This window comes from Podarcis muralis, chromosome 6 (assembly GCF_964188315.1).
Source record: "Podarcis muralis chromosome 6, rPodMur119.hap1.1, whole genome shotgun sequence".
NCBI lineage: Eukaryota > Metazoa > Chordata > Lepidosauria > Squamata > Lacertidae > Podarcis > Podarcis muralis.
The window spans coordinates 455,948-473,680 of NC_135660.1; the positions used below are offsets into that span (position 1 = coordinate 455,948).

Here is a 17,733-nt window from a genome sequence, read left to right on the forward strand (position 1 = left end):
CGTCCTAGGAGCCAATGTAGGTCTTTCAAGAATGGTGTTATGTGGCTCCAGCGGCCACTCCCAGTCACCAGTCTATCTGCCGCATTCTGAATTAGTTGCACTTTCCGGGTCACCTTCAAAGGTAACTCCATATAGAGCGCATTGCAGTAATCCAAGCGGGAGATAACTAGAGCATGCACCACTCTGGCGAGACAGTCTGTGGGCAGGGAGGGTCTCATCCTGTGTACCAGATGGAGCTGGGAGACAGCTGCCATGGACACAGAATTGGCCTGTGCCTCCATGGACAGCTGTGAGTCCAAAATGTCTCCCAGGCTGCGCACCTGGTCCTTCAGGGGCACAGTTACCCCATTCAGGACCAGGGAATCCTCCACACCTGCCCGCCTCCTGTCCCCCAGAAACAGTACTTCTGTCTTGTCAGGATTCAACCTCAATCTGTTAGCCGCCATCCATTCTCCAACCGCCTCCAGACACTCACACAGGACCTTCACCGCCTTCACTGGTTCCGATTTGAAAGAGAGGTAGAGGTGGGTATCATCCGCACACTGGTGAACACCCAGCCCAAACCCCCTGATGATCTCTCCCAGCGGCTGCATGTAGATGTTGAAAAGCATTGGGGAGAGGATGGAGCTCTGTGGCACCCCACAAGTGAGATCCCAGGGGTCTGAACACTCATCCCCCAACACCACTTTCTGAACACGGCCCAGGAGGAAGGAGCGGAACCACTGTATAACACTGCCCCCAGCTCCCAGCCCCTCTAGACGGTCCAGAAGGATGTTATGGTCGATAGCATCAAAGGCCGCTGAGAGATCCAGCAGAACTAGGAAACAGCTCATGGGGAGGTCATGGGGAGAGCTGCTGCCTTTGTGATCCGATCCTGCTCACAGACCTCCCCCCTGAAGCATCTGGCTGGCCACAGTGAGAACAGGGTGCTGGCCAGCTGGCTTCACCAAGCTGCAGGGAATATTCTGCCCCGGCTGAATTGCTGCCTTGCAGGCAGCCATTTAGAAAACACTGGCGGCTCAGCCTGAGCAATCCTGCTGCTTCCTTTGCGGCATCGCAGGAGCCATGGCAGAGCCTTGCACCCAGCCAGCCTCTCAGGGATCCCTCTCGACCAGCTGCCACCCAGCTCAGCCCAGATGAAGACTTGAAGACCTCTGCCCCCTGCTGGCCTCCTCACAGCACGCCTGGCCAAAACAGGCCCCTGCAGTCCTGGTGGGTGCGGAGTGGGGAGCCCCAAGTGGTGGAGGTGGGGCAGAGGCATCCCACTCCCCTCTTTGGCAGCAAGGTGCTCCGCCCCCGGCAGCGTCCAACAAGTCAAAATAATCACGACATCTTCAGCATTTGGAGATTATCACCATTAAAGTCATAATGAAGTCACCCAGCCCTACTAAGAAAGCCTCTGAGCATGTGCAAAGCATGCCCCACCCCACTGTAAGTGGAAGCAGCCCTTGATAACCGAGGGAAAGAGCATGTATACCGTGTCTAAGTGGGGGGGGTGCATCTGTGGCCGGGGGCAAGAGAAGGGCTTTCTCAAAGGCTCCGTTGAGATTGTGGCAGAGACCCAAGTCAACCTGGGAGCCTCCGGGTGGCAGGTCAGGGTGCCCTGACCATGACCCTCTGTGCCTGTGGGTGCAGCTCCTGGGACACTTCATGGAGTCACAGAATCACTGAGATTGTAGAGTTGGAAGGGACCCCCAAGGATCATCTAGTCCACCCCCCCATGCTGGTTTGCAGGGAATATTTCCTCTTAGGAATTGGCAGGCCCCAGTGCCAAAAGGGAGGGTGGGGCCTTAACAGGGCAAGAGGGCCTTCTCGGTGGTGGTACCCGCCCTGTGGAACGCCCTCCCATCAGATGTCAGGGAAATAAGCAGCTATCTTATTTTTAAAAGACAGAAAAGGCAGCCCTGTTTAGGGAAGTTTTTAATATTTAATGCTGTATTGTTTTTAACACTCGATTGAGAGCCGCCCACCCAGAGTGGCTGGGGAAAGTCAGTCAGATGGGCGGGGTATAAATAAATTATTATTATTATTATTATTATTATTATTATTATTGAGATGACATCACAGAGCTCTGTGACATTGCCCTGGAAACGGTGGTGTCACACTGTAGGAGCACAGCATGGCTGCCCAGTTAGGGCTCCCCTCCTCCTCCTCCTCCTCCTGCTGCTGCTGCATTTTGTAGGTAAGTTGGGCTCCTTGCTTCTTGCTCAACTTGCCTCTTCCTGGAGGGAACTTCCGTCCTCAGCTGCTCCCACCACAGCTAGGCTGAGCGGCTCCCCGTGGTGAAGAGGCCAGGCCCCCCCAGGGGCGGGTGCTGGGCGGCAAGCATCAAGGCAGAGCCACCCCTCCCTCCATGCCCAGCCTAGCGGGTGCCAGAGACCAAACCCAGCAAGGAAATAATAATCTCCCCCTTGCCCTTTTATGGGAGGGGGGCCTGGCAGGGGGTGAGAGGGGCTGCACAGAAGGGGGCAGGAGTAGGGGCACAGGAAACTACCAGTGCAGACCACTGGGTCCTTCTAGCTCCACACTGTCTTCACTGGCTGGCAGCAATGGCGCCCCAAGATTTTAGGCAGGGGAGATGCTGCCAGGGACTGAGCACAGAACCTTCTGCATACCAAGCAGGTGCTCTGCGCCACTGACCTCAGACCACCTCCCCAAGCAGAGAGGATGTTGCGCCTGATCCAGCGAGGGATGGGGCTCAAGTGGTGGAGACAGCTGTGGGCCAAATCCAGCCTCAGGTATGCCTGGCACAGCAGAAACAAAGGCAGGGGGGCAGAAGTCACTGCAGGATGGTGGAGGCAGAGGGGGGCTCTGGGCATGTGCTGTGGGGGAGGGACCTGGCACAGGGGCTGCTGGTCTTGGCAGGGCACCACAGAGTGTATTGTGGGATGACCAGCCTCATCGAACCAGCCTGCTTGAGTCGGATGAATGCAGGAAGGGGTTAATGCCACAGAGTCAGCTGTCCTGCCAGGTTTAGCTAGCTCTCTCCCTTCACCTTGGCAGGTGCCTCAGTCTACCTGAGAGGTTCAGTGGGTCAAGAGGTCTGAGCTGGCTGCTGCATCTCATTGGCTTCATGGGGGGCAGGGGGGGTCCTCAGTGATTTCCTGCCCCCCATGTTTCCTGCCCTTCCTCTTCCAGGCTGCTGCCTCCCTCCTATGCGGTGCCTGACCAGAAAAAAGTGAGCTATTCCAGCCATGCCAACAAGGTGAGTGGGGGCTGTTGTCACTCAGCCCTGCTTCGCGTTGCCCCCTCCCTGAGTGAGGCTGCCTGGGACTCCTTTTGGCTGCCCCCACCCCGAGAGAAGGCACGCTGGGCAAACAGCAGGGGCAGGTGCTTTGGCAGGAGGTGGGAAGCGGGTTCAAGGCGGCCTTGAGGCTCAGGAGGGGACCACTGAGACGGAAAAGCGTCCCCTCCACAAGATGGAGGGAGAGAGGAGGGATCCTGCACCCACTGGAAGCTGCCAGGGCATGAGCTCTGTTGTGCCACCGCCAGCCCCCCCCCAAACAGGAAGCATCGCCTTTTCTTTCAGGAATCAACATCCTTTGTCACAAACATATTCAACGGGCACCTGGCCCCCGAGAACGTCTTCCCCTTCCCTTCAGGTAGGAGCGGGAGCCGCCTCAGCCAGCGGGGGTCTCTGGGGGGTGGGGTGAGGGGTTTGATCCTCCTGCTGACCCACCCGCCGCTCTGCCCCCTCCAGTGCTCTCCCCGGAGCAAGCGCAGTCCCTGCAGGCCATGGTGGATCCCTGCACCCGCTTCTTCGAGGTGAGTGAGGGTGAGGAGGCCTGAGGTTCCATTTTGCCAAATTAAGCCAGCATCCATCTTTGGGTGCCCTGGGCAGCTGAGTGTAGCAAGATTGGGTGGGCATCTGAGAGGGCACATCTGGGCACTTGTCCACACAAGAACAAACCCTGCCCTGGAGGGAAGCGTATAAAGCTGGAAAAACATGGCTCAGACATGCAAAATCCGGCAAAAGGATCATTTCTCACCTTTTCAGATTTCACTTTTGAAATCCTTTAAAAAACAAAACATAATTCTTCTGTCTTGGGTGTTGAGTGATTTGCCCCTTAGATCTTTGACTCCAAATGTATCCACAGCTGTTAACTTGCAAAGATCCTTCGGATCAGAAGACAACTCTCTCTTTCCCCCTTTTTCTTCTTGGCAAACCAGGCCTAGAAGGAGGTCTCTTGCTTTAGGCCAAATCTTCCCTGGAACTCCCTGCCACAGGAAAGTGGCCTTAGGGGAGGGTCTGCCTTTGCTTTGTTCTTTTCAAACTGTGGGCAGGAAGTGAACGACCCAGCTGCCAACGAGGAACTGGAGTCCATCCAGGAGGAGACCCTGGCCGGCCTCAAGGACATGGGCTGCTTTGGCCTCCAGGTGCCTGAGGAGATGGGCGGCATCGGGCTCACCAACACGCAGGTGAGAGGGACTGATGGGGGGGTGTCCAATGGGACTCTGGGGAGGAGGAGGCCTTTGATATAGCCAGGAGAGGGGGGGTGAGGCAGAGAAGGGGCCAGAATTCCCCATTCGTGCAGCCCCTGCCCACGCAGAGATGTGGGAGCATGGGTGGGTGGGGGTGCGCACTGATGCTCCAGGTGTGATGGGCCAAGGGGAACTCATCTCCCTGGAGAGACCCCTCCTCCATCTTTGCCTTGTGGGGCTGGGTGAATCAATGGCTGCCTGCCCCGCGTGATGCCAACCTCAGAGCAATTCACCCCCCAGTATGCCCGCATGGTGGAGGTGGTCGGGATGCACGACCTCGGGGTGGGCATCGCCCTCGGTGCCCACCAGTCCATCGGCTTCAAGGGGATCCTGCTCTTTGGCACAAAAAGCCAGAAGGAGAAATACCTGCCCAAGTTGGCAACTGGTAAGACAACCCCCCCTCCCCGAAACGAGACCTGCGGGGCGGCGAGGGCAGCAGCGCTGTCGGAAGCCCAAGCCAGGCAGGGGACGCGGGCGGGAGCCGTCGGGTCTCCTTCCGCCGAGCAGCCGCAGGGGTGAGAGGCCAGCCTAGCCGCCGCCCAGAGACGGCGCGCCCAACCTCGGAGGGGCGCTGGCTGCCTCTGAGAGTCCCGGGAGCCCGCCGGCCGGGGCGCCCCGTCGAATGAGCGGCTCCTCTCTCCATGCGCCAGGCGAGGTTTACGCCGCCTTCTGCCTGACGGAGCCGTCGAGCGGGTCCGACGCCGCCTCCATCCAGACGACGGCGGAGCTCAGTCCCTGCGAGCGCTATTACACCCTCAATGGGGGCAAGATCTGGATCAGGTGAGGGACAGATCCGGATCAGGACCCCCCCCCCAGGGTGGCCCGGCGGGCTTCCCCGCGCCCTCCTGACTCCTCTCGGTTCCAGCAACGGCGGCACCGCCGAGATCTTCACGGTCTTCGCCAAGACGCGCGTCAAGGACGTGACGACGGGCGAGGAGAAGGACAAGATCTCGGCCTTCATCGTCGAGAGGGCCTTCAAGGGCGTCACCAGGTGAGCCCCGCGGGGCGAGAGGGGCACAGGGAGATGCTTGGACGGGCGACCGGCTCCGGGGAACTTGGGAGGAGGGACTAGCCTCGGGACGCGGGCAGAGTGCGCATCCCTCGCCCCTGGGTCGCCGCCACCGGCGCAGGAGCCTAAAGGGAGGCGGCTGGTTGCGCCGTCGGCTGCGCGGGGACCGGGCTGGAGCCGAGCGCGCCGCCCTGCGCCTCCGAGTCCTGAGCCCCGCTCTCCCTCTCAGCGGCCCCCCGGAGCAGAAGATGGGCATCAAGTGCTCCAACACGGCCGAGGTGCACTTCGACGGCGTGCAGGTGCCGGCGGAGAACCTGCTGGGCGGCCTGGGGCGCGGCTTCCAGGTGGCCATGCACATCCTCAACAACGGGCGCTTCGGGATGGCCTCGGCGCTGGCCGGCACCATGCGTGGCGTCCTCCGCAAGGCGGTGAGCGGGGCTGCCGTCGGGGGGCCGGAGCGAGGGAGGGAGCCGCCCGTGCCCGCGCTGAGGCCCCGACCCGCCCGCAGGTGGAGCACGCGGCCAACCGGCGCCAGTTCGGGAGCGCCCTGAGCAGCTTTGGCACCATCCAGGAGAAGCTGGCGCGCATGGCGATGCTGCTCTACGTGACCGAGGTGAGGGGGGGGGGCGTTGGGCCCGACGCCTGAGGACAGGCCCTGGGGGGCGGGAAGAGGCGCTGCGCCTTGGGGGGATTCCTGGGAGCCCTTCCACTGCCGGGTGCCCAGCGGTGCCTCTGCCCGCCCCTTCCAGGCCATGGCTTATGTGCTGAGTGCCAACATGGACATGAAGGTGCCCGACTACCGCCTGGAGGCCGCCATCAGCAAGATCTTCGCCTCGGTGAGTGGATGGGGCGGGTCCACTGGCGGAGGAACGAGAGTGCGGAGGGAGCGGACCACCCCCGGCACCACTATTCCAGTAGGGTGCCATCATGGTGCCCCCCCCCCCGGATGCGCGCCACGCCCCCGCCTGCTCTCCATCCCGTAGTGGAGCATGCAACTTCGCCACTGAGTGGGTCGGTGGGGGACATGTCTCTCCAAGGAAGCCAGGCCGGCTCTGCCAAATCTCCATCCCTCAACCCACCCTCTCTGTTAGACAGAAACTGATTGGCCTCGCAGGGGTTGGGGCACGAGTTGGGGGGGCACCCTCTGGAGCTCTTGAGGAGTCACTCCTTGACTCTAAATTCCTGGCTTGCCCCTCCCTGGCCTGCTAAAAGTGCTGCATCCTCCTGACCTGTTCCCTGCTGGCCTCCTGCTTCCGGTCCCAGAGGGGGCGCCTGTCTGGCCAGCAAGGCCTTTGGGGTGGTGGCCCCAGATCAGCTGAGGCTGCCCTTGCTGCCTTGGGCTGTTTCCGTCCCCAGGAGGCAGCCTGGACAGTGACTGATGAAGCCATCCAGATCCTGGGCGGGATGGGCTACATGAAGGTCAGTCAGGGGAGAGGGGGCGGGGGGGGGGCTTGCAGGGGCGGCTCCTTTGGGCCCCAACCGGGCAAGAGCCTCAGGCCAGTGGAGGTGACCTTCTTCCTTTGGCCAGGAGACGGGAGTGGAGAAAGTCCTGCGAGACTTGAGGATCTTCCGCATCTTTGAGGGCACCAACGACATCCTCCGCCTGTTTGTGGCGCTGGGGGGCATGAAGGTGAGCCCCCCCCCCAGCCTTTGACCAAGGCTGCCCTCCCACTGGTCCTGCGCAGGAAGGCCGCCCTGCCTTCTGGCCCACCTGCCTTGACACCTCCTTGGCCTTCTCAGAATTCACTCAGCCTCTCCTTGGCTGCCACAAGCGTCAATCAAAGCCCTCAGGACCCGCCACTAGATGGCACTTGGAGCACAAGAAGCTGCCTTCCTGGGGTCCATCTAGTTTAGCACTTCCTACACTGACTGGCAGGGACGCGGGTGGTGCTGTGGGTTAAACCACAGAGCCTAGGACTTGCCAATCAGAAGGTCGGCGGTTCAAATCCCCACGATGGGGTGAGCTCTCATTGCTCGGTCCCTGCTCCTGCCAACCTAGCAGTTCGAAAGTATGTCAAAGTGCAAGTAGATAAATAGGTACTGCTCCGGCAGGAAGGTAAACGGCGTTTCCGTGTGCTGCTCTGGTTCGCCAGAAGCGGATTAGTCCTGCTGGTCACATGACCTGGAAGCTGTACGCCGGCTCCCTCGGCCAGTAAAGCAAGATGAGCGCCGCAACCCCAGAGTCAGTCATGACTGGACCTAATGGTCAGGGGTCCCTTTACCTTACACTGACTGGCAGCAGTGGCACCCCAGGATCCGAGGCAGGGGACACGCCCAACCATACCTGGAAATGCTGCCATGGCGGATGGAACCGGGGACTTTCTGAGTGCAAAGGGGGGCTCTGCCCCCTGAGCCATGGTCTTCTGCCTGTCTGCTGCTGCTGGCTCCCACCCTGTGGAGACTGGGAGAAAGCACCCAGAGCCCCCCCCCCCGGAGTGAACCAGGAGCCCAGGCAGATGTCCTGGACAGTTGTCCTTTGGCCAGCACCATATTCAGCCTGTTAGATGGCACACCAACCCCATGAGGTTGGCTGCCATTAGTTTTGTTCTCTAGTGGAGGCTGAGAAGCCCAAAGGAGTTCATGGCAGAGCTTTCTCCCTGAGCCAGGCCAGAATCTCTCTGGCAGCCCTCCCTTGCTGGGCTGCCCCTTCTTCCATGGCTTGTCCGTGGGTCCTTTGTGGGCAGGAACCTTAGAGGCAGTTCCCCAGTTCATGGGCTGCTCTGCTCCAGGTTGACCCAAGACTCTGGGGGAAACCGGAGGGGTGGGGTGGGGTGCCCCACTCCCACCGCTTTCGCAGAAACAGCCTTGGGGCTGAACCTCCTTTGAGCAGGGCAACTCTCTCTGCCCCTAGTATGCTGGAGAGGAGCTGCAGCGCCTGCAGAAGTCCCTCTCCAATCCGGTGGGGAAGGTGGAAGCCCTCTGCAAGGAGATTGTCATGAGAGCCAAGCGGTGAGGAGCATGTCTGGGGCTATTGGGGGGGGGGCTGTGAGCCCCCATGTCCAGCTTGGGGGCAGAAGCGGGTGCCTGGGGTGTTCCTCTGGCCTGAGGGGGAGTGGGTGGAACTGTGGTTTAAACCACAGAGCCTCTTGGGCTTGCCGATCGGAAGGTTGGTGGTTTGAATCCACACGACGGCATGAGCTCCTGTTGCTTAGTCCCAGCTCCTGCCAACCTAGCAGTTCAAAAGCATGAAGTGCAAGTAGACAAACAGATTGGAGCTTTTACTGTCCCCCCCCCCCTCTGGTCTGATGCAACAGCCAGGAGGGACAGCCCACAGACTCGCTGGTTTGCTCTCCATCAACCTTCTGATTTCTATCTTGAATGTCCAGCTGACAGTTCTGTTCCTCTTCCAAGTTCTGCACATCTCCTTTCTTTCTCCTTCCACTGCAGGAAAGTTGGGCTTCCCAGTGGCCTCTCTCTGCAGGGCGATGTTCACCCAGACCTGGAGGACTGCGCGACTCTGGTGAGACATCATGGTGGGATAAAAAGGAGTTTGGAGCTCAGCTGCAATTGGATCCATGTGCTGGCAAGGAAGCAAACCTTGGAGATGTACAGAGCTATGTACACAAATAATCCTTGTGTGCAGACACTTGTTACATTGCCAGCAAAAACTGGTCCCCTCAAAAGCATCAAGCATTTGAGCCTATCCTAGATGCTGTTGCAACTTTAGCTCCTCTTTCCATCGTGCCAGTGAAGAGGACAGCCCAGGTCGGGTAAGCTTTTTGGCTCAATGGCCCACAGGATCTGGATCAGCCTCAAGGGCCAGATTTGACATGTGGTTGGGGCTGCCTTAAAGCCCTTTGCAAAAGCACTCTTTGGAGCAGCTTTGGGCACTTTCTCTAAGTGGACAGTATGTGGTGGTGATGGTGTGGGTCTGTGTGGCAGACAGCAGAACGAAGCCAGTAAGATACAGGCTGCTCTTCCTGCTTCTGCCCCTGATTGTTTAAGAAGAGAGTGCTTCAGAGAGTGCTTTTGCAAAGGGTTTTAACTCCTGCCTATCAGCTGATGAGCAAAAATTGAACCCTGTTGCCTTGGCTGCGTGATCCAGTTCCCTGTCCTCCCATCAGCTGACATTCCCGGTGACATCAGCTGATGGGCAGGTAGGCCTGGCTTGAGAGAAATGTGGGTCAAATGAGACCCCTTGGCAGGATGAAGTGGGCCCATGGATTGAAGGTTCCCCACCCCTGCCCTATGTGGGTGTCTGCATGGGGTGTTCTTCCAGAGCAGGGTGCCAGAGTCCCCTCCACACCTGTCCCCAGGTGGTGCCTGGAAGGGCAAGCTCCTCTCACTCCAGAGGGTCCTGAAGTGCCGGCTGCCTGAGAGGTGGATGTTGTCACCCAGGGGTGGGGTGGGGGGGCTGAGGCTCCTTTCCAGCTGGTTCTTCAGCCTGGTCTTTCTGAGATGCCATCTCTGTGCCTGTAGGTACTGTAAATATGCAAAGAGCAGCTGATGGAGAAACAGGGAGGGGCCTGTAAAGGAAGAGCTGCTGGCCCCCATCAGGACTATTTTCAGCCTGGGGGGGGGGGCGGAGGGGTGTGGGCATGTGTGGGCATGCCAGGCTAGCCTTGCCCTTTGCCCTTCCTCCGCCCAGGTCACCAAGGCCATTGATCTCTTTGGTGAAGCGGTTGAGAGCCTGCTGCTGAAATACGGAGCTGCAGTGGCAGGTACCCCCCCTGCCCCCCAACGAAAAGCAGGCCCTGCTTTGCACCTCAAGTCCCTCCCTGGATCAGGAGCCATGGGGAGCAGGGCCTGACCAGGCAGGGGAGAGACCCCAGCCTGACTTTCTGAGGTGGGGCGTGGAGGCCTCTTGTCAAAGGTAGGGGGCCAGCCAGGCCCCACAACCTCCTGTGGGTGTTCTTGGGAAGGACTGTTGGGGGGCCACACAGTGGGGCAGGTCCAGTGTCTGCTGTGTCATGGGTTGGGGGGGATAATCCAAGTCTGCCTGCAAAAGCAAACTCACCTCCTTAGCAATTTCTGGAGTGAGAAGCAGAGGCCAGGCCAGCTGCCCCAAATCTTGCCTGACGCCCCCTCTCCCCCCAATTCCTCCGTCAGACCAGCAGTTCCACCTGAAGCGCGTGGCGGACTCTGCCATCGACATCTACGCCATGGCTGTGGCTCTCTCCAGGTAGGGAGTCTGCCTTTGCAGGGCGAGAGCAAAGGGGCCCACGGTTTGCCCCCAGGCTCTGCAAACTTAGGGGCCTGACCCCTGGGGGGCCCGTGTCGGGCTCTGGGCTCCCCTCCTGTGGGCTCTGGCCTTCCCTCGCTCCCTCTTTCTTCTTGCAGGGCCAGCCGCTCTCTTTTGCTGAAGCAGCCGGCAGCGCAGCACGAGGAGCTCTTGTGCCGGACGTGGTGCCATGAGGCAAGCAGTGGGGTGGGAGGAGGACCCCCGTAGCCCCTTCCTCGGCCTGGGCTCAGCCATGTCCTCCCTCTGGCCCCTCGCTCCCCTTGGCTCTGCATTGGCCCCACGGAGGCTTCTCAGACCCAGACTTCCTCCCCCTGGCTGCCCCTCCTCCAGCCCCCCCCCCCCGTTTCCTGCCGGGTGATCCTTCCTCCTCCTCCTCCCAGTCCTCAGGCAGGAGCTGAGCCTTGCAGGATGTAACCAGGTGTGAAATGCTTCTCTCCTCAATTAGCCATAATTGCAGGGAGGTATTTGGGCCTTTCGCCAGAGCACCTGGCTGTGGCTCTTTGAAGCTTCCGCCGGCCTGGAGGAAGCCTCACTGCTGATGGGTCTCCCCCGGGGCCAAGAACAAGGTGGCTCACAGGGTGCCAGCCCCGCGCCAGCTCTTGCCCAGGCTGGGCAGCTGTGCCCTGGAAGGACCCCGAGCCTCCCTCCCTCGCCAGCTTTTCCCTGTAGGCCTGGGAGTGCCCTGGGTGCCTGTGGCTGCTGCCCTGTGTCGGGTGGCCGTGACTGGTCTCCCGCGTGGGTGGGTGACGCTCCTCCTGTGTCCCGCAGGCCTTCCAGCGCGTCCGCCAGGCTCTGCGGGAAGCCAATTCACTGGCCTGGGAGGAGTCCTTTGCCGGCATGAAGCTGATCTCCGATGCCCTGGTGAAGAATGGAGGCGTTGTGGCTGCTCACCCGCTCGGCTTCTGAGCTCCGGGGGGCTTTCAGTCAGGGACTGGAAGGAGCTTGGCATCTATTAAAGCTGATTTAAAGCCAGCTGCCTCCGTTTCCCTGGTGGTCTGCCCTGGTCTGGCACAGGCAGCTTCCGGTGCTCCTGGCTCTGGGCTCTGGCTGGCTCCCCTCCTCTCCCGCTTTGGACAAGCACTCCTGACATCTTCAGCAGAGGCTGGATGGCCACCCGCCTGGGATGCTTCAGTTGAAATCCCTACATTGGCGGGGGTTGGGCTAGATGACCCTCGGGGTCCCTTCAAACTCTACAGTTCTAGGATTCTAAGACGGCCATCCAGCCTCTGCTAAAACCTCCAACGAAGGGCAGCCCAGAACTTTACCTCTGGAGCGTTCTCCGCAGGGCGGCCTCATTGGCCCATCTTGTTTCAGTCGGCCTTTCTGGTGTTTATTGGCTGTGTTCGTTTTCATGCATCTACTGTAAATCTTCTTTGCTGCCCTGATGGCAGTGATGGAGTGATGGAGACCCCTCTTGCTTCCCCCAGTTCCTCGCTCTAGGGCAGGGGATGACTTCTGGGAAGTCGAGTGAGGCTGCACAGCGATCTTACTCTAGGGCTGCCATATTCTGGGGATCAAAAACTCAGGACCCCCCCAACTCCCTCGCTCGCCCCCTCCCTGCTGCTGCCCCCTTCTTCCCTCCCCTCTCTTCCCTTTGCTGTCTTTGGCCTCCTGCTCACAATGGGAGGCTGAGCGACCCTGAGAAGGTCAGGCAAGGCCAGGCGACTGTGGAGACTGGCAAGGGGCCTGGCATGGCCCCCGTCAGGCCGCTCCAGGCCACTCGATGTCTGCTCCCTGTTCTGGGACACAGCGCATTAAAAAATAGTGAAAGAAGCAGAAACAAAAAGAAAAAAGAAAAACCCAAAACCTGGACATTTAATCCGAAATGCAAAAATCTTCCCAGATGGGGGTCTGGCCCCCCAAAACTGGACTTGTCCTGGAAATCCCTGATGTATGGCCCCCCCGTCTTACTCAAGGGGACCCTCTTCAGCCCCTGAGGTCTCCAAATGTCACATTCCTCCTAAAGGGTCTGTGGAACCAGAGGCCTCATCCTGCCTGGTGCTCTTGCAGCGGGTCCTGGACCCCAAGGAGCGAGGAGCAGATTTGCTTGTTGAACCACAAGCCAGGAGGGCTCTTCAGGCAGCGGGGGGGGGGGGGGCCTTGGATGCCACGAGGCGTTTGGCATCAGTGCAAATGACCTGAGGCTCCTCTGTCCTTTGCCTGCCCCTTGGACAGTTGCACAGGCCTGTCCAGGAATCTGCAGCCGGAAGGAGATTCCCCCTCGGCAGCCGAGCGGAAGGAAGACAGCTGCCCGGGGTGGGGCGGCGTTTGCCACACACAGTCAAGGGAAAACTTCCACTGAAAGACAAGAAGGTAAAGCATCTTGGGTCTGGTACTTGCCAGCACCACAAAAGCATTCATCCAAGGCACAGAACAATATTGGCCACCTTGGCTTTTACGTAGGATGACAAATGCCCACAAACCACAAAGGACGTCCGGTCCCATCTCACCTGAGGTTGAGCCACCTGCTCCCGTGCGAGCATTTTGAAAGGACCTGATGGGCTTGAGGAGCAGCACGAAAAGTTCCCCCCACAAAAGGACACATTTATCTACAGTTTGCACATGTATAGATGCAAAGGTAGTGTAGCTCTCTTCTCTTCCTCTTCCTTGCCTTTCAACTGGACCAGGACCGGCCTTCAAAGTGAGGACTGTCCTCCATAAAGTAGGACACCTAGGAGTTGATCATCCACCCAAGTGTGCCATGAGCCACCCTTAATCTTCTGCAGCTGAGGAGTTGGGGCTGATTCTGCCTCCAGAAATGCGTTTGTCACTTCCTGTCCCTGGGACTCCGGTGGCTCTGATGTGCTCCTTGGAATGTCATGAGTGGCTGTCACAACGGATGGCCATTAATTTTCCCAACACTTTTATCTGCCTGTTTCCATGTTGTTGCGAATTAAAATAAACTTCCATTAAAACATTAAAATGGGACGTTGCGTTTGCTATTTTTGTCCTGCATCGAGTTTTGACCAAATACGCCGTATTCCCCTTGAAACATGCCTTCTAGTTATTGGATCTATTTACTTATAAAATAAGATTATCACCCAGCAACCCCATGGAAGCATCTTCCCTTCCTCTCTAGCGGGCAGAGAAAGAGCCTCTGCCTTGAGAGGGAGATCTCATTTTCATAGAATCCTAGATTGTTGAGTTAGAAGGGATTCCAAGAGTCATCTAGTTTAACCCTCCTCAATGCAGGAATTTCAAGTAAAGCATCCACGACAAATCACCACCCAACCACTGCTTAAAAACCTCCAATAAAGGAGAGTCTAGAATGGAGTCCTGTTCCACAGTCGACAGCTCTTGCCGCCATAAAGTTCTTCCCATTGTTGAGTCGGATTCTCCTTTCTTGTAAACTGAAGCCATTGGTTCGAGTCCTACCCTCCAGAGGAAGAGAAAACGAGCTTGCTTCTGGACATGCAAAAAGATATTATATATAACGAGCTGCAAAAAAATGTTTTTAGAAATTATTTGTTAAAAGTTAAAGAAAAGCTTTCTTTTAGGCATAAGTGTATTAAAGGATCAGAAATATCTCTTATGTATGCAACTACAGCAGCCCAAATGGTATATATGCTCAGAATTGGAAAGGGGGCAAAATACCAACAAAGGAAGAATGGAAAAATATTTAAAAGATGGAAAAATATTTCAAGAAGATTGAAAATGCTTTGTAGTTTATCTGCAAAATTACTGTAAGCATATTAAAAAGTTAACAGTAATAGAGTAAATTCAGCAGTAACAATTATTAGGCTATAAAACAGAAAGTGGAAATATTGGGAACAATTAGAATATGTAGTGGAAATGAAAATAAGGGGTGGAGGGAAGTCAAAACTAAATGTGTGTTTTGTATTTGGTTTATTGTTTTAATTGTTTTAATTATGAAAATGAAAAATGAAATTTAGAAAAAAGAAAACAAGCTTGCCCCCTCTTCCCTGTGACAGCCCTTGAGATATTTGAAGATTGCTCTCATATCTCCTCTCAGTCTCCTCTTTTCCAGGCTAAACATCCCCAGCTCCTTCAACCATTCTTCATACGGCTTCATAAGACCCTTGATCATCCTGGTCGCCCTCCTCTGCACATGTTCCAGCTTGTCAACATTCTTCTTAAATTGTGGTGCCCAGAATTGGACACAGTATTCCAGGCGTGGTCTGACCAAGACAGAAGAGAGAGGGACTCTGACTTCCCTTGATCTGGACACTTGACTTCTGTTGATGCAGCTCTGTGAAGCTTGTGGTCCACCAAGACCCCTAGATCCTTTTCACATGCACTACTGGTAAGCCAGGTGTCCCCCACTTCTTTGGAACCCCTGCCCTGCTTCCCTGATGTCTTCCATGACTCTTGTCCTGCTGATATTAGAACTCTGACATTAGAAGGACGGCAAAAGTGGGTGGGCCAGGGAAAAGACCCCACACCTTTCCTCCAGCCTTGGAGTCCCTTCCCTTCCTTCCCAATGGGAGGAAAATGATTTAAGGAACAAAAACAGGGAAAGTGTGGAGGAAGGAGAAAGCCCCCCCCCTCACCCAGGTGGGGAGGGCCTAAGCAGGTCATTGGCTGAGGTGGATGAAAGGCCTTGGGGTTCCCCCACCCACTTGAGGACTGCACCCTGAACCTCCTTCCTGCCCCAAAGCCATCCAAGACGACGTGTATCTTCACGAAAAGCAGAAAGGGGGAAGCCAAACTTGTGCACAGCTGCAAGGCAGAGAAGGACCGGAAGGCATCTGGGCAGAAGGCGGGGATGGAGACACCTGTCCAGCTAGCTGACTCCTGCCAGGTGATGGGATCAGGTGACAATCTGAGCCTGCGAAGAATGAGGGTTGGAGGAAGAGGACTCACCCCTGTCCCTCTTCCCACTCCTGCGGCCTCTTACTCAAGGACAGCGCAGAGGATTATATGGATGCCATTCAACTCTTGGGGCTGGTTGCTGCCGCAATATATAAATATATAAAAACAAACAAGAATGTGCTCTGCTCAAAATGCTAATGACTCTGAGCTAATTGGCAGGTGACACATTGCCTTGACTGTGACAGGTGGCTGTCCGGACCTTGCAAGAGGAAAGACCTGGCCAGGGCTGGCCGGCAGTCCCCCCCCCCCCCCCGTCCTCCTGGGAAGGGATATGAGGCCGCAGCAAGGGAGGGGCCTCCAGCTTGCCATGGGGGGGGTGCAGGGGTGCCAACCTGAATAAAATATTGGGGTGGCCCAGGTAAGTCCCACCCCACATAATCAGTCACAAAATGTGGCACGCACACAGCATATGAGGGACAATGCCCACCAACTTTGGGGGGCCCAGCCCCTCAGATATTTTATGGGGGCTGAAGGGACCTTGGCCCCTAGGAGTGGGCTCCTATGGGTGGGTGGGATCTGCCTGGCCACTGTGGGGAAAGGATGCTGGTCCAAATGGGCCCACTTGGGTCAGATCCCGCAGCAGGAACCCCCAGGCTCTCCTTGCGCTCTGGCTGAATTGTGCAAGGGGTGAGAATCCTGATCAATGGAAGCAAGGAGATCCCTCTTGCTTTGGCCTTGTGCTGCTCTCAGGAAGGCAACAGGAGCCACACCCACAACAGATGTTTAATGCGCATTGACAGCACTTCCCCAAAGAATCCTGGAACCCTCCTTTACCAGAGGGCTGCAGTGCCCAGTACCCTTAACAAACTACAGATCCCAGGATTCTTGGGGGGAGGTCATGTGCTTTCACTGTGTGGCGTGGATGTGATCTGGAGTGAGTGTGTGTGTGTGTGTGTGTGTGTGTGTGAGAGAGAGAGAGAGAGAGAGAGAGAGAGAGATCAGGGTGGATGGACTCCAAAGCCACAGAGAGCCCTCTGCGCCCGCAATGCAGACTCTGCCCTTCAGAGGCTCAGGTTGCTGTTCTGGGGCCAGGCTGCCTTGGGGAGGCATTCATCCGCCCCCGGTTGGGAAGGGCTCCTTCACTCAACACATAGTTAGACTAGGGAAGTCACTCCCACATGAGGCAGCGGTGGCCACCCAACTTGGACAGGAGGAGACGGCTCTCCATGGCTGCTGGCCAGCCTGGCTCTGCTCTGCCTCCACCGTCAGAGACAGCAGTGCTGCTGAATCCCAGTTGCTGGAAGCTGCAGCAGGAGAGAGGGCTCTTGTGCCCGGATCCTGCCTTTGGGGCACCTGTTCATCCACTGTGCGAACAAGATGCTGGACTAGATGGGACATTGGCCTGATCCAGGAAGCTCTTTTTAGGGCATTGACATTGCCAGGGGGTGCAGGGGGGCAGCTGCCCCCCTAAATCACGTAAATAAATAAAAATACTTAACTAACTGACCAATAGCATTGCCAATAACTCAGAGTTCTTCCCCGCTAACAAAGCCTGCCTCCCAAAATAAGTTCTGGCTACGCCCATGTCTTAGGGCAGGGTTTTCCAAACTTGGGTCTCCAGCTGTTTTTTGACTACAATTCCCATCATCCCTGACCACTGGTCCTGCTAGCTAGGGATGGTGGGAGTTGTAGCCCAAAAACAGCTGGAGACCCAAGTTTGGAAAGCCCTGTTTTAGGGTCTTGTGAATCCCTCCCCCTAGCCATTCCCAACCCTGATTCCCCAGCTGTGGTTTAACCACACAGCAGGGCTAGTGGTCAGGGATTATGGGAGCTGTAGGACAACAAATATATGTTCCTCAAGGGAACATATGCAGCCAACTTGCTTCCTGTCTGGCTGGAACAGGTAGAGCTCAGGGGCCGTTCCCGAGCCAGGGCAAGCAGAGAGTGAAACGGGGCCATGCTCCAGTCGGCCCCCTGGCGCTCTGGGCTCAATTTTTTGGTTTTTAAACAAATACAAAAACCATTAAACTCTTATCCAGCAATACACTTATCCATTCTCTCTAGACCTACACTTAGACATTCAACAGTCAAAACACATGACTTAACGTAACCTCTCCACTGAGAATACTGAGCAGTTGGTACTGTATAAGGAGGTCTTGATTTTGATAAATACCATTGTCCAAGAAAGGGGTCCACGTTTCTTGGAACGTGTCTCTATTTGTTATGCCTTTAATTGCCCTCCTGTCTCTGATGAGATGCTCAGATATTGCTGTATCCCAGATATATT

At 56.9% G+C, this 17,733-nt stretch overlaps 1 protein-coding gene across 1 annotated transcript; it reads left to right on the forward strand.

Annotated features, from left to right (window-relative positions):
• The first annotated feature begins 4,907 nt into the window (after positions 1 to 4,907).
• On the forward strand, positions 4,908 to 11,645 carry LOC114598214 (very long-chain specific acyl-CoA dehydrogenase, mitochondrial-like). The gene is made up of 11 exons (XM_077929561.1): positions 4,908 to 5,473; positions 5,721 to 5,919; positions 6,000 to 6,104; positions 6,241 to 6,327; positions 6,848 to 6,910; positions 7,020 to 7,121; positions 8,343 to 8,440; positions 8,879 to 8,951; positions 10,080 to 10,152; positions 10,541 to 10,613; positions 10,772 to 11,645. The coding sequence occupies exons 1-11, from the start codon at positions 5,241 to 5,243 to the stop codon at positions 10,878 to 10,880; spliced, it is 1,215 nt and encodes a 404-aa protein (XP_077785687.1). The 5' UTR covers positions 4,908 to 5,240; the 3' UTR covers positions 10,881 to 11,645.
• Positions 11,646 to 17,733: the final 6,088 nt, after the last annotated feature.